The 13,464-nt window shown below is 34.6% G+C and overlaps 1 protein-coding gene across 1 annotated transcript in view; it reads right to left on the bottom strand.

Annotated features, from left to right (window-relative positions):
* Positions 1-13,464, bottom strand: part of LOC142329496 (uncharacterized) — a 73,921-nt gene that overhangs the window by 20,847 nt on the left and 39,610 nt on the right. The window contains exons 7-8 of the mRNA XM_075374169.1: positions 6,572-6,725; positions 1,448-1,603 (exon numbers count right to left, since the gene is read on the bottom strand). Coding sequence (XP_075230284.1) covers positions 1,448-1,603; positions 6,572-6,725 — 310 coding nt within the window. The remainder of the gene's footprint in view (positions 1-1,447; positions 1,604-6,571; positions 6,726-13,464) is intronic.

The raw sequence follows: 13,464 nt of genomic DNA, 5'->3' as shown, positions 1-13,464 counted from the left end.
GAAATTAATTCACCAAAACCAACCATTCACTGGGCAACAAAATAGTTAACCTACAACCATACCAAATTCAAACAGTTCATCAGCTTGTGGATCCAACAAATTGAAACAGTTAGAACATTGTGAATGGTGAACATTAGTATGTGCATGAGGGGATTCATATTATGTGCTCACTATTTTTATCTGACTCGGCATCATTTCACTTGGATGGCTGTGTAAAGAGTCAAAACAGTAAAATTTGAAGTGCTGAAAAACTGTCACATATATCTTGAAAAATCAATGCACCTACAGAAGATAAGCTTCTGTCATGGGATATCATGAAAAAGATCTGCTGATAAAACTTTCTTCGAGTTAATTAATGCAGAAATACATCAGATTATTTTATTGTAATTCACTGCACTCTTGGAAGAGGAAGATCAATATTGTTAGAATACAACAGCGACAATATTGTTAAATTCAACTATTTTCATTAAACAATTCTTTGGTGATCACATCACTGATCATGCCTTATTGCCACAAGCATCTCTATATTTTGACACCACCAGATTTTTTTCTTTGGGGGTTATCTCAAAAAAAAGCCTGTAAAAAAAACCACCAACACTAATGGATTGATTGATATTGACTGATAATGGTTATGATATTGATCATTAATCAGTCAATATCACAGAAGCTGTATTGATCCTCCATTTATAAACTCTGAAAACAGTTGAAAGAAACACAGTGAAAGGATGGACACATATATTACAGAATTTTAGTGTGTGTGTGTGTGTGTATATATATGTGTCTGTGTTTATATACATACATATATGGGATTACATGAAAACCGGTTATTGGAAATTAATATGGCAAGTTTAACTAATCTAATTACTGTTTTGGTAGTTTATATTTCATATAACATTAAATATATACAAACTAAAATTTTACAACCACTTTAATGTCAACAATCTATATGTAGATTTACGGTGGCACAAAAATAAAAATTTAGGCCTAAAAAACTGTACTGCTGTCCTTTAATACATCCTAACAAACAAAAAATGTAATTAACAAAAAAAAAAATAGAAAAAGTAATTCATTAAGAAAATAATTTTCATAATTTTATAATCCACTACTGTTTCTTACAGACCAAACAAGTGAGCGACTACAAAAATGAAACAAAAAATGAACCACTGCAGACTGATTTAAATGAAATTTTAAAATACTTTTGCTATACTAATTGCTATACTCATAAAATTTTCTTCATCCTAGAAAAGGTTATTTATTTATATTTAATTAAGACAATAACATCACCTCCAGTGTACTCTATTCATTTAAGAAATATATAGAAAAAATTTGTTTCTAGTCCTAGTTATTTTTATTATAAATTATCAATCAATAGTTATACTTATCACATATTTTATTTTATAAACAGGATAATATTAACTAAACATAAAAATCAATTAATTTATATTACACTTGATTTGTGCTCCTCAGTATCACCATTCAATTTTAAGCAAGCCAGCAGCTTTGTTTGTGTATCATAACAAGATGTTCTAAAAGTACTAAGGTTTTGAAGAAGTATCAAACAATTTTCACACAAATATTGCGGTAAATTGTCATCTTTATGAACCTGAAACCACATCAAACATTAAAATTAAAACTGATTTTTTAAATAAGTAAGCATATACAAAGTACACAAAATTGGACAGTTTGTAATATTGTAAAAAACTTAGGAGCTTATAAATAACACTACAAAATAAAACTAATGAACTACATATAAAATCACATCACAAGTTTTTCGTTACATTTATTATATAAGATTATAAAATTTATTCATGTTAGCAGGATTGGTGAAGTCATGATACAGAAAAGTGACAAGAAAAAATGTTTAGAATTAAGGAGTTAACACAGTTAATGTACTTTTACGTATGGAGATATAATCAGCCTTTGCTAACCACTATCACTTTCCTTTTTTTTATGCACTCAGTCCAAGTAGAAATTTGTTTTTGGAAGACTATATTTTTATCATAACATATAGGGCATTACCACACATCATGTCAAAAGCAGAATCATTCTTCTTTCACATCCACAACTATGAAACAGGTAAAACTGACATAAAGCAGCAGAGTTCTACATTGGTAAGTTTTTTATATTAAAATAACATAATAATTAACACTTTAAAGACTAAAGGATGTAATCAAATACAATTTTTTACCAACTCATCAAAAGCAATAACTTCTAAATTATAAAATAAATATGGCTAATACAATACATATAATAGATATGAATCTATAATATGTAAATAATTAATGTATCTCTCTCTTTTCTTTCTCAAGGTAATGCAATTTTTGGAACATAAATGTAATAATGGTCTAATCATAGTGCATTCTTTAGAGCAGACAGTATAAAATATTATAACCTATTTACAAACAATCAGGAACAAAGCAATTGGTCATCAAGTAAGTGGGGTGATCAGCATGCTGGTTTCTTGTTCAGTTGATCAAGAGAGAAATCCCAGAAAGTGGTCTGGAATGTTCATTTCATTAATTTCAGACAAGTACTAATGTCAGGTTAATGCTTTTAGCAACTAACTTCACTTCATGGTATATAAGACTGATTGGGTTAAGATTAAAAATAAGTATATCTTGTGCACAAACCCAATAAAATAATCAAAAAAGGCAAACAATTTCAGTGAATCTAATTAACGACCACACTTAGTTGATAAACTACGACTAGAACCAAATGAGTAGTATAAAATCTGGTGCAATTTTAAGGATATGTCTATTTTCTTAAGTAGACCTGATTACTACAGTAATTAGACATTAATAGATGCTAAACTGAGAAACTGTGCCTGCTATTAATTAACTCCAGCGATCTAAGAAAACTGGTTTATCAAGCCGCCAGCAAGTCACATTTACCAACACCAAAAATCCACATTTACACTATCATTTAAATCATTACCTATTCCTGACTGGATAGGGATATACATTTTAATGATTTAAACATAGATTTATAATTAAATATCCTTGAGATGTAGAAAATTTAAAACAATACATTTATCTGATGTTTAATTTAAATATCCTTTCTTTAAAAATATTACTTATTTAATATCAATGTCAATTTTGATTAAACAAAACTAATAATCATAGAAATATCACCATGCTGCATATCTCACTAATTATTTGATATTTTCATCTCTGCTTGATGAAAACACAGATTACACAGGCTATGTTATAAGATAGCCTATAAAGAACACACACCACTAAAACTATAACATGACAGCTTTACAAAAGGAAGAAAATGATAGTTATTAAAGGGATATTTAAGTACCAATATAACCCACCGGGTTGGTCTAGTGGTTAACGCGTCTTCCCAAATCAGCTGATTTGGAAGTCGAGAGTTACAGCGTTCAAGTCCTAGTAAAGCCAGTTATTTTTACACGGATTTGAATACTAGATCATGGATACCGGTGTTCTTTGGTGGTTGGGTTTCAATTAACCACACATCTCAGGAATGGTCGAACTGAGAATGTACAAGACTACTTCATTTACACTCATACATATCATCCTCATTCATCCTCTGAAGAATTATCTAAACGGTAGTTACCGGAGGCTAAACAGGAAAAAGAAAGAAAGTACCAATATACTACCAACTCTTTCTAGCTCTGGCTGTAAGAGTACACCTTAATGCCTTCAATTTTTTTTTTAACATTTTGTCCAATAAGCAGATTACAGTCATATGAGACAAAAAATTTCCCGACAATGTATAGCTATTTATATCCCTATATCATTACATAATATAAACAAATTTTTTATTAACTAATTTTTTATTTTTTTGCAAAGAACAAGAAAGGCTACATCATATCCTTTTATTGTCACCTAATTTTCTCTGATAAGGAAAAATAGATTGTTTAATAATAAAATTGTGGTTTCTGTGATAAAAACTTGTAATCCATCCAAAGTGGCTGCAATGCTGAAATGAATTCTTCAATCAAGAAGTTAGCAATGCAGTGAAGAAGGCAGTTGTGTCAGGAAACAGACCGTTTGTTAGGAGTAAATTAACATACTATTTTTTTGGAATAAGTTCTATATCATACTTCTAAACACAGAAAATAAACTTTAAAAAACTATACTACAATTATTTTTTTTTAAATAACACTTTCTTGATTTTTTGGTTTTGAAGTTTTTTTTAAGGGTAACGTCAAATTAAAAATTTAATGGGCATTTATTTGGCACGAACTCAAAAAACTGAAAATATTAATTTTGTTTATGGCATTGATCTGATATTATATATCTACATGGTACTAATATTTTGTTTGAGAAAATTATATAATATGGTAAACTGGAGAACAATAAGACTTGATTCACTTTTGTATGCCTTTATAACAAATCTACATATTAATACTAAATTTACAAATGAGATTAAGTTTTTATTAATGCTTGCACCAAATATGTTTTTTTGTTACATAGAAAGTATTACTCACTCAACCAGTATGTTTCATTTTTAAAAAAAAGAAGAATATTTGGTACACTTGTATAATAGAACAGTACTACACATTAACCATTACAATTACTTCTAATTAGTAAAGTAAATCATTACAATTTACTTCAAAATGAAATAGTACATTGATTAAGATGAATTAATAAATACAATTTGAATGAGAAGATTTGAGCCGTGTTCTCAGGTTACTTAAATCCTATATATTAATTACCAAAAGAGTAATTAACAGTACAACAGCATTATACTAAAATAATTTTCCAAGGTATTACACGTATACTGTACTTTTAAAAACACTAATAATCTCAAACATGACTAGTAACATAATCCACAACCCATCAAGATTCAAATTAATATAAATCAGTAATTCAAATAAAATAAACCTATATACTAATAAACAGTTCAGTTGATAATCAACATTAACAATTTACATATATTATGAAAAAATTAATTACTTTAGCAACCTTTAAAAATATTATCGCTGGCCTATTATTAAGAGGATTTTATCAAACGAAAATGTTTGTATAATTTTATGACTGTAATTATCTACAATACCCAGATTACTTATTTGGATAACAAAACAGGTATATTCAAAATATTTTACAAATTATGCTACTTATAGATTACATGAAAAAATAGGGTTAAACTCTAATTTAAAAATAACTGTACCATCCGCACAATTATTAATGGAGTTGCAGAATGCCTAAACAGTTTCTAAAAGCAAATACAACACACCTTTAAAAGCATCATTGTTTTCGCTTTTTTTTAAATTACTTGATATTGTAATGAAACAATTTACAATGTTTTTAAATAACTATGAAAACTACTTAGAAAAAGAAAGTAGCTGTCTTCAACAAAATGACATAAAATCCAAAGATATGATTGGCTGTAAATAAATCTGCTATATCAGAACTAACAAACCTAAAGTTTGTAAAATTATTTACTACTGACTTTGTAAAATTTATTTAGTACTGATATGTAAGTACATGATTTAGTGTTCAATAAGTGATATTTGATTCGGCATAAACTTGTCAATTTTCAGTTTAAAAATTGTTCTTTGAAAATTAATTATTTTCAAAAAAAATTTCAAAGCCAACAGTTTCGTGCTTGTAAAAATAAAACTAAAACAACATAAATCAAAAGTATCAGAAGCATGTAGTTTTAGTAAATATTAAGTTATCAAAAGAAAACCAATCGTACGATTTTCTTCAGGAAAAAAATTATTTACAAAAGTAATTACTACTAAGAAATATTACTACTCAGATAGTATTCCATTATCAGATCAGGTCTACTATTACATAAATGTACTGTTTGGATCTGGTAATTAGCACCTTTACATATTGTACAGTAAAATTCTACATTCTGCAAAATTTATCAATTACAACTTTTCATTTGAATTATAGTTCTCATAAGAAAGCGATGGAATGAATAATGTCACAAACTTATGAAACTATAACTGTAAAGGAGTTTAATTCAAATTAAGTAGGGAAAAATTGCAATCGTGAAAAATATGTGTAAAAGCAAAATATTTTTTAAATCCACAAAACAGTAATAAACTAAACACTAATTAATATTAGAGCTGAAATTTTATTATTTCTGAGAAATAAGTGTAGTTAAAAATAAACCTTTGTACAGGTTTCAGAAAAAATATTTAAGAAGTGTAAATTAAATCTGGGGTTAATAAATGTTTAATATGTCATTTTCTATAAAATAAGGATAAAATAAACTTGGAAACTCTTATGTGAAAACATAACACCTTACAATCCTTGGCCAATATTACAATTAGGCCAAGGCCGTTAATATACTCTTAAAACAACCTCACCTCCAAAATTTGTAAAAATTATAAACACGCATTATTTAATAAAGTACAAAAAAATTTTAAGAAAAAAAATTGAAATCCTATAAGCGAAACAAACCCCAATAGGAAAAGCAATGTCTTCTTTTCTGGGTCATTTATGGCCCCTTCTCTTACTCAAAAATATAACCACTGCCCAACCAACCTTAAAATGTTCAATATAAGTAACAATAATACTATTAAAATATAAAATAAATACAAGTAAAATGACAAAATACTTTAGAAAAATAAATAATTTCACTTTACCTTAATCTGAAGACATTCATCAATAATATTAGACAGCCCTAATTTTCCACAAATTTCATGTTTTGTAGCAGTCAGAAGAGAAGAACAGAGACGACATATATTGTCAAATTTGTCCTTGCACAGCTCAGTCATATCTTTTTTTGTAATATACAATCAAATTAAATAACAACTGATCATTTAGAAAATAAGGAAAACTGTCAAAAAACGAAAAATAGGCGAAAAATAATTCTGCTACGTAAACAAATCTACATCATGGCGGCCATTTTGAAATCTCTGTGCAATAGGGATTGGTCATTCACACCGATACCAAAATTCTGACCCAAAATTCCCTCCCATCAGTCACAAAAATAACTGGAATATTCCGCTTTCTTTCACACCAGTCATGCCTAACTTCCTTTCATTAACAATTCCCTTTTGAATTAAAAGTAGATAAACTACACTCCAAAATAATATTAAAATATTACCGTGTTTTATTTTTATCGAATAAGCGGGTGATTTTTAAATTTTAAACACCGTTAACGCAATATTAACATACCAAGAAGTATTCAAACGGTAATGTTGTACGGTGTAGCACTCGATCGTGAAAAATTACAGGAGGCCTACAATAAAAATATTGATTTTAAAACTTCAACCTTGGATAAAATGGAGTTCGGTTTGCTTTTCAAATTAATTTATTATTAAACCATAGAAATGAAATGCACTCTCCACTACTACGCAAACGTCCGATTGTAAAAAATTAAATACTCCCTACGACGCGAACAATTTTTACACTACAAGTTCTACCGGCAACTTTTACCATAAAACTAGTTAGGGCGCGGTCCCAATTCTAATCTCTTGTAAGTACCCGTTTTCCGCCTAAATAATTTAAAACAACCCATTCAAGACCAGTTAATGTAAACCATCACTCAAATAAAAATGCATTATAAAAAATAGTAAGTAAACTTTGAAAAAAAAATTTTTTTTTAAGCACAAAACAGGTTTTCAATTTTTTAGCCACAAACCACAGATTCTAGCTAACACCAATAATCAGAATACTCACTACGGTTGTCATAATCTGTTACTAACATAGTGTCTAATATTTTGGTGACATACTTCATTTTGTACTTGTAATAAACCATTACTTAAAAAAGAGAATAATATGCAATTATCATAATTGTCCTGTAAAACTGTTTGAAAAAAGAGGAAAGAATTGTTACTGTCGAATTTATTATCACAGGAAGGAAGGGCCTCCCCCTTGGTAAATTAAGAGTTTATTCTGTTAAATTCCTGTTTTTTTTTGTTTGTAACATTAACAACAATCACGTATTATTTGTGTTTTATTATTTTAATTAAAGGGTATCTTATTTCAACACTGATAAAGTGTTGTCACCCCAAAATTAAGTTTCTTTTTACTTTACCATAACAAAAAATTTAACCAACATTATCTCAACAAAGAAGTAAATCATAGGAGACTGTATTAAAATAAAAGAAGGCAAAATAAACTACAATAAATTAGTACTTGTTAATCTTGAAATGACTTTTCATCATATTTTTAATTTCAGCTTTTTTCCATTATAATTTTCTTCCAAAAATATTCATTTAAAAAAATATGACTGTAACTGTAGAATCATAGTTGTATGGACAAAAATGAAATTGCAAAGTAAAAGTTTTAATGTGAATTTCTTTCAGTTATTTTATCATTACTTTAATGTCATCCATTATTTTGTTCAAAACGAATCAGCTACCTTAAAAATCTAAGGATAAAGGGGGCAGTGAGAACAGCATTTATAAGCACTCAAGTATCAATTTGAAATTATTTTTTATTGAATTTCATTCCATATGATTCAAGCTGTAATAAATCAAAACACAATATTTTGTTAGATTGTGATTAATAACACATCCTGGCATGATTGCCCATGGATGTAAAAAGCTACAAGTCCACTCTTAACATGAACAAGGGATGCAACTGCCTACAAATTTTTTTAAGAAAGCTCCATTAGATACCTGAAGACTTTCAGAAAATTATACAAATCAAATCAAAAGTAACAGAATAGTTTCATCTGTTGATCATAAGTTTGAATATTAAAATTAGGTTTAAAACAAAACACCATCTGTTTAGAAATGTGCTTCCATGACTATAAAGCTTTCCTGAAAAAGTTTACAATACACCTCTCTTATTAATGACAACAATTTCTTAAGCGATTCAGAAACTCATTTAGTAAGCAGTCAAATAGATTTATGTGTTGCTTCCATTACTGTTTGGTCAAATCTAATTTGTAAACTTTATAATGATCAAATACTGAGTTGGTGGCTTTTACATACTAAATGTAAAATTTGCAATAGCTTTGTATATGTGCCTATTATCTATTAAGACATTTGATAAATACAGTATGTCTTTTTGCATAGGTTAATGCAAATGCGGTGTCAAATGCTTGTATCTTTTCTTTATATCTGAGTAAATGTAAGTTAAGTTCCTCTACCATAATATTTTCTGCAGCCCCTGTAGTTGAATTTATTTTATATTCTTCAGTTGTCAGTTTCACTGGTATCTCATATGTATTCTACACTGGTAACACATATTCTCCACAATAATTATTGTAAATTATAAAAGAGGTCTATGTTACACTGTAACATATATCTCTTATAATTTGTAACCTTTTATAATTTGCAACATAGAGGACAAAATAAACTAGTACTTAAAATTATTGGCATTTTTAATTTTGCTAACTCAACTCATTAAAGAAGATATTGGATCTGAGAAATTCTTAATACAGATGAGTATTTATATGAACAAACAATTAGTGTAACTGATATTTTTCTGAAAATTGAGGCAATATTGTGCTAATTTTGTGTGTAAGGACTATGTCACTAAAGATGTTTTTAATTTGATTCTGCATTTCACATAACATTTTGTCATAATTTTGTTTTAATAGAACGGTAATATTTTAATATTATTTTGGCCTGTAGTTTATCCACTTTTAATTCAAAACAGAATTAATAATGAAAGGAAGTTAGGCATGATTGGTGTGAATAAAACAGAATATTCCAGTTATTTTTGTGACTGATGGGAGGGACTTTTGCCACCACTAGGAACTTGTTGCCTCGTTTCGTTTCTCTGTATGGACCCATTAAGTCAACCGCCATATGCTTCCAACAAGCGGTAGGCCTCGGGGGTCGCTGATTGTATGGTGGAGGGTTTGGCCCTCGTTTGTAGCGGGTGCATGTGCAGCACCCCTGTATGTACTGCCGAACGTCCATCATAAGGCTCTGCCAATTGCAGTATAGGCGGATCGCCCACCAAGTCTCTTCTGCTCTGGGATGACAGGCTTCTGGAGCAGGGTGGTAGTGTTGTATAACAGCCAAGCGATTGCCGGGTGGGACGTACACTCCCACTGGTAAAGCTTTGGCCCTAGTGCTGTGCCCTGCTGTCCATATGATGCCATTTTCGTCCACTCTGAGGTGAGGTGAGCGACTGGGGCCGAATTTGAATCCTGGCGTAATCGTTGGCACTATGGATCGGCTTCTTATGCTTCCCGCACCTGTTGAACAGGGAAGTGGCAACGACTTCTTGCAGTCCGGGTGTAACCGCTCCGCTCTCTTCTTGGCCGCGTTCAGTCGGGTGTAGTCTACCTTCATCCCGCATAATTTTAGTATTTTCTTCCACCGGTTCTCTTGACAACAGATCTGGTAGTTCGTTCAACCAAGACAGTACTCTAAGGTAAACTTGAAACTTTGAACCAATAAGGCCCAGCGAGCATATTTTGTTTTCTGCCCGGTGGCCTGCCGTAGTCATGTCAAAGCCTTGTCCGTTCTGAGGATGAAACTTTGGTGTTCGAAGTACAGTCAATAGCGTTTGATTGCCCGCACCAGGGCAAGGCATTCGAGTAATATTTATTCTCTGCCTCTGAAAGCTTCGTGCTGGCGAACGAGATGACTCTTCGCTCCCCGTTCTCAGCTTACTGGTAAAGTACAGCTCCCAGTCTTCGTTGGCTGGCGTCGGTTAGCAAAACTGTTGGAAGCTCTGGATTCGGCCGAGATAACTTCAACGGTCTGCTGAAGGCTTGCCAAACAGCTTCGAAGGCTCGCTGTGCAGTGTCTGTCCGTTTCCAGTGTTTCCCTCGCAGCAGGCCAGTCAGAGGCGCGAAAATTTCCGAGAATCTTGGGATATATTCTCGCAGCCAGTTACAGGTGTTGAGGAACTTCTGCAGCTCCTTTCTTGACCCAGAAATCTTGTGTTCGATGATGGCACGTAGGTGTTGCTGCTGCGGAATATTTCCCGTAGATGTGATTTCATGGCCCAAAAATGACATCTTGTCTCGGCCGAATTGGCATTTCTCCAAAGAGCACTTCAGGTTGTAGCCGTTCCAGAACAAAGTCCAGGTGGCCTAAGTTTTCTACCCGGCTACTGCTATAAACAATAATGTCGTCCAGGTAGACCAGGCAGCACTGGCAGAGGAAGCCAGTGAGAACGTCCTGCATTAGATACTGGAATAAGCTAAGTGCATTTTTCATTCCGAACGGCATGTCTCGGAACTGGTATCGGCCGCCACCTGGAACTGAAAAGGCTATAAAACGTTTGGCTGATTTCTCCAGGGGTATCTGCCAACAGCCATTCTTAAGGTCGATTGTCTAGAAGACGCGGGCGCTTCCCAAGTCTTTAATAGTCTTATAGATCAGTGGCAGTGGTGAGTCCACATCTTCCTTGATGTCGTTCAGGCGCCGGAAGTCTACACAAAAACATGATGAAGAGTCCTTCTTAAGAATTACTACTAGAGAGTTGTAGGGCGATGTCGACGGCTCTATCAGTTTTTTCCTTAGTATCTCTTTCACTTGTTCTCTTATAGTCCGTTTCTTTTCTTCGCTGTACCGGTACATCGGTAAGCGAAACGGCCGGTTTCCTTCCCAAAGTCGAATCCCATGTACTGCTGACCGAGTTGGTTGCAAGGGAGTGCTGGAAAACACTCCCTGGTACCGCTTCAACACCGTCTCCAATCTTGTCTTTACCTCAGGGGGTGCTGTATTTTTCACTGCCGACCAATCCAATTACGATGTCGCCAAAAAACGATTTTGCAGGTTTCCCTACCCAGATGGAGGTAGCCACGACTGTAATCGTGGCTGACTCCATCTTTTTCGTGTCGCCGCAGAGAAGCTCTATTTGCATCACAACCGTGGTACAGCAGGAAGTAGAATTCAATGCCAGATCTATCTTGATGTCTGTGTTGGAATTGACTTGCCACGGTAACTAGTTCAGGTCTTTCATAGCTGAAGTTGGCCGCAGAATCCATGGCTGCTTTTGTGAGTCGTCCTGCTACTTTGACGGTGATTCTAGGGATGTCTGAGCCTAGTTGATTGAGGGCCCCGGTTGGCTCCACAGCCGGGACCCTTACAAATTTCCCTGCTGCGACTTCCTTATTGGGCAGTCCCTATGGAAATTGCGCTCCGGCAGGAGACACCACGGATCCAAGTTGCTTCTACGTCGAGTTGCCTTGTCATTTGTTCTAGCCACGGAAGTAACCGGTTGAAGCTCACCTACTCGATCCAGCGAGCTCCGCGCAGAACTAACGTGGATTTCGTGAGTACTCTTCAACATTGTAGCTTGGATCTTCTGTTCGGCTGCTTCAATGATGATGGCTCGATGCAGCAGGTTGTCAATATCATGAATGTTTGCCGCTCGCAGCGAAAGTTGAATCTGCGGTCTGAGCTGTTCCAGCAATATTGGTAGGAAGGCAACCTCAATACCGGGAGCAATTTGTTGAATGAGTTTCCTCTTCTGCAACAGGAAAAGCTCCGCCTTTTCATTAGCTCCTTGCGTTTGTCCATAAAGTTAAGACCAGAGCTTGGCAGTAGTTTGCGGGCGGTTATATTGATGCCGAATTCGGTCGATGAACTCGGACCAATCGAATTGTAGGTCTTTGTATTGCCTGGCCCAGGACAGAGCCTCTCCTTTCAGCTGCCCTTCGGCGTACTCGGCTCATTTTTCAACAGGCACTCTCTGTTTCTGTAGCTTAGTTTGTAGACGAGAAGAATAGTTCTGGGTCCTCATGTGGTAGGCCACTGAAGGTTTCCGTTATCAGCGGCGGAAATTCTGCACGGATGCCCGCAACCAGGCAGTCAATGTTGTTGGGCACCGTATGTGTTGGTCTGTCTGCTAACATGTAGTCGGTAGAGGCGTGGCTATGTCCAGTCTTCTCATCCAGACGATCTTCACCCCACGTTGGGCGCCCATTGTCGCCGAATGGCTTCGACGACACATGGCACTGTATAACCTTGTAGTAGCCCTGAGGAGGGCTGTTGTCGTCGATTGGCTTCGACGGCTCGTTGTAATTTATAACCTTGAGGTAGTCCTGAAAAGGGCCGTTTTTGTTTAGTTCTGAGAAGAGCTGTTGAGTTCGGAAGCTGGTCTCCCGAAGTCGACTTGGCTGTAGTCGGAGAGTTACGGTTCGTACATTGAAATCAGACCGGGCTTTCCCTCAGCGGCAGTTAGGTCCCCACTGCAGTGTGGCCCCCAGAGTCCCGCAGTGTCGGGTCGGCGTCAGTGGTCTTTTGCCGGCGCGGCGGTTCTCCCCGAGCGACCCCACGCTGGGCCTGCTCCTGAGACCGACGGCCAGGACGATTGAAGCCCGGCGAGCTGGAGCGAGAAGGTAGCGTTCGCGTCCAGCGGCTCCCTCGGCGGGCCGGCCAGGCTTCCTGCTCCGGCAGGGATGTTTGGCATCCGTCGGGAGGTCCCACGTTGAAGCGGCAAGGGAACTTCTGTCTTCTTCTTGGTCTTCTCCAGGTGGTGGTCGACAATGAATTAAAAATTCACTCTCGTGTACGTTATACTCGCATATATATGTAGTAGTGAAGATCTGCCAGTTGAAGTACAATCTTTAATTAAGTGAATTTATGAACTGTGAGTCTCTATCACTGTGTGA

The sequence above is a fragment of the Lycorma delicatula genome, chromosome 8 (genome assembly GCF_047948215.1).
Source record: "Lycorma delicatula isolate Av1 chromosome 8, ASM4794821v1, whole genome shotgun sequence".
In the NCBI taxonomy this organism is placed as follows: domain Eukaryota; kingdom Metazoa; phylum Arthropoda; class Insecta; order Hemiptera; family Fulgoridae; genus Lycorma; species Lycorma delicatula.
This window is presented reverse-complemented; position numbering and strand designations above follow the sequence as displayed.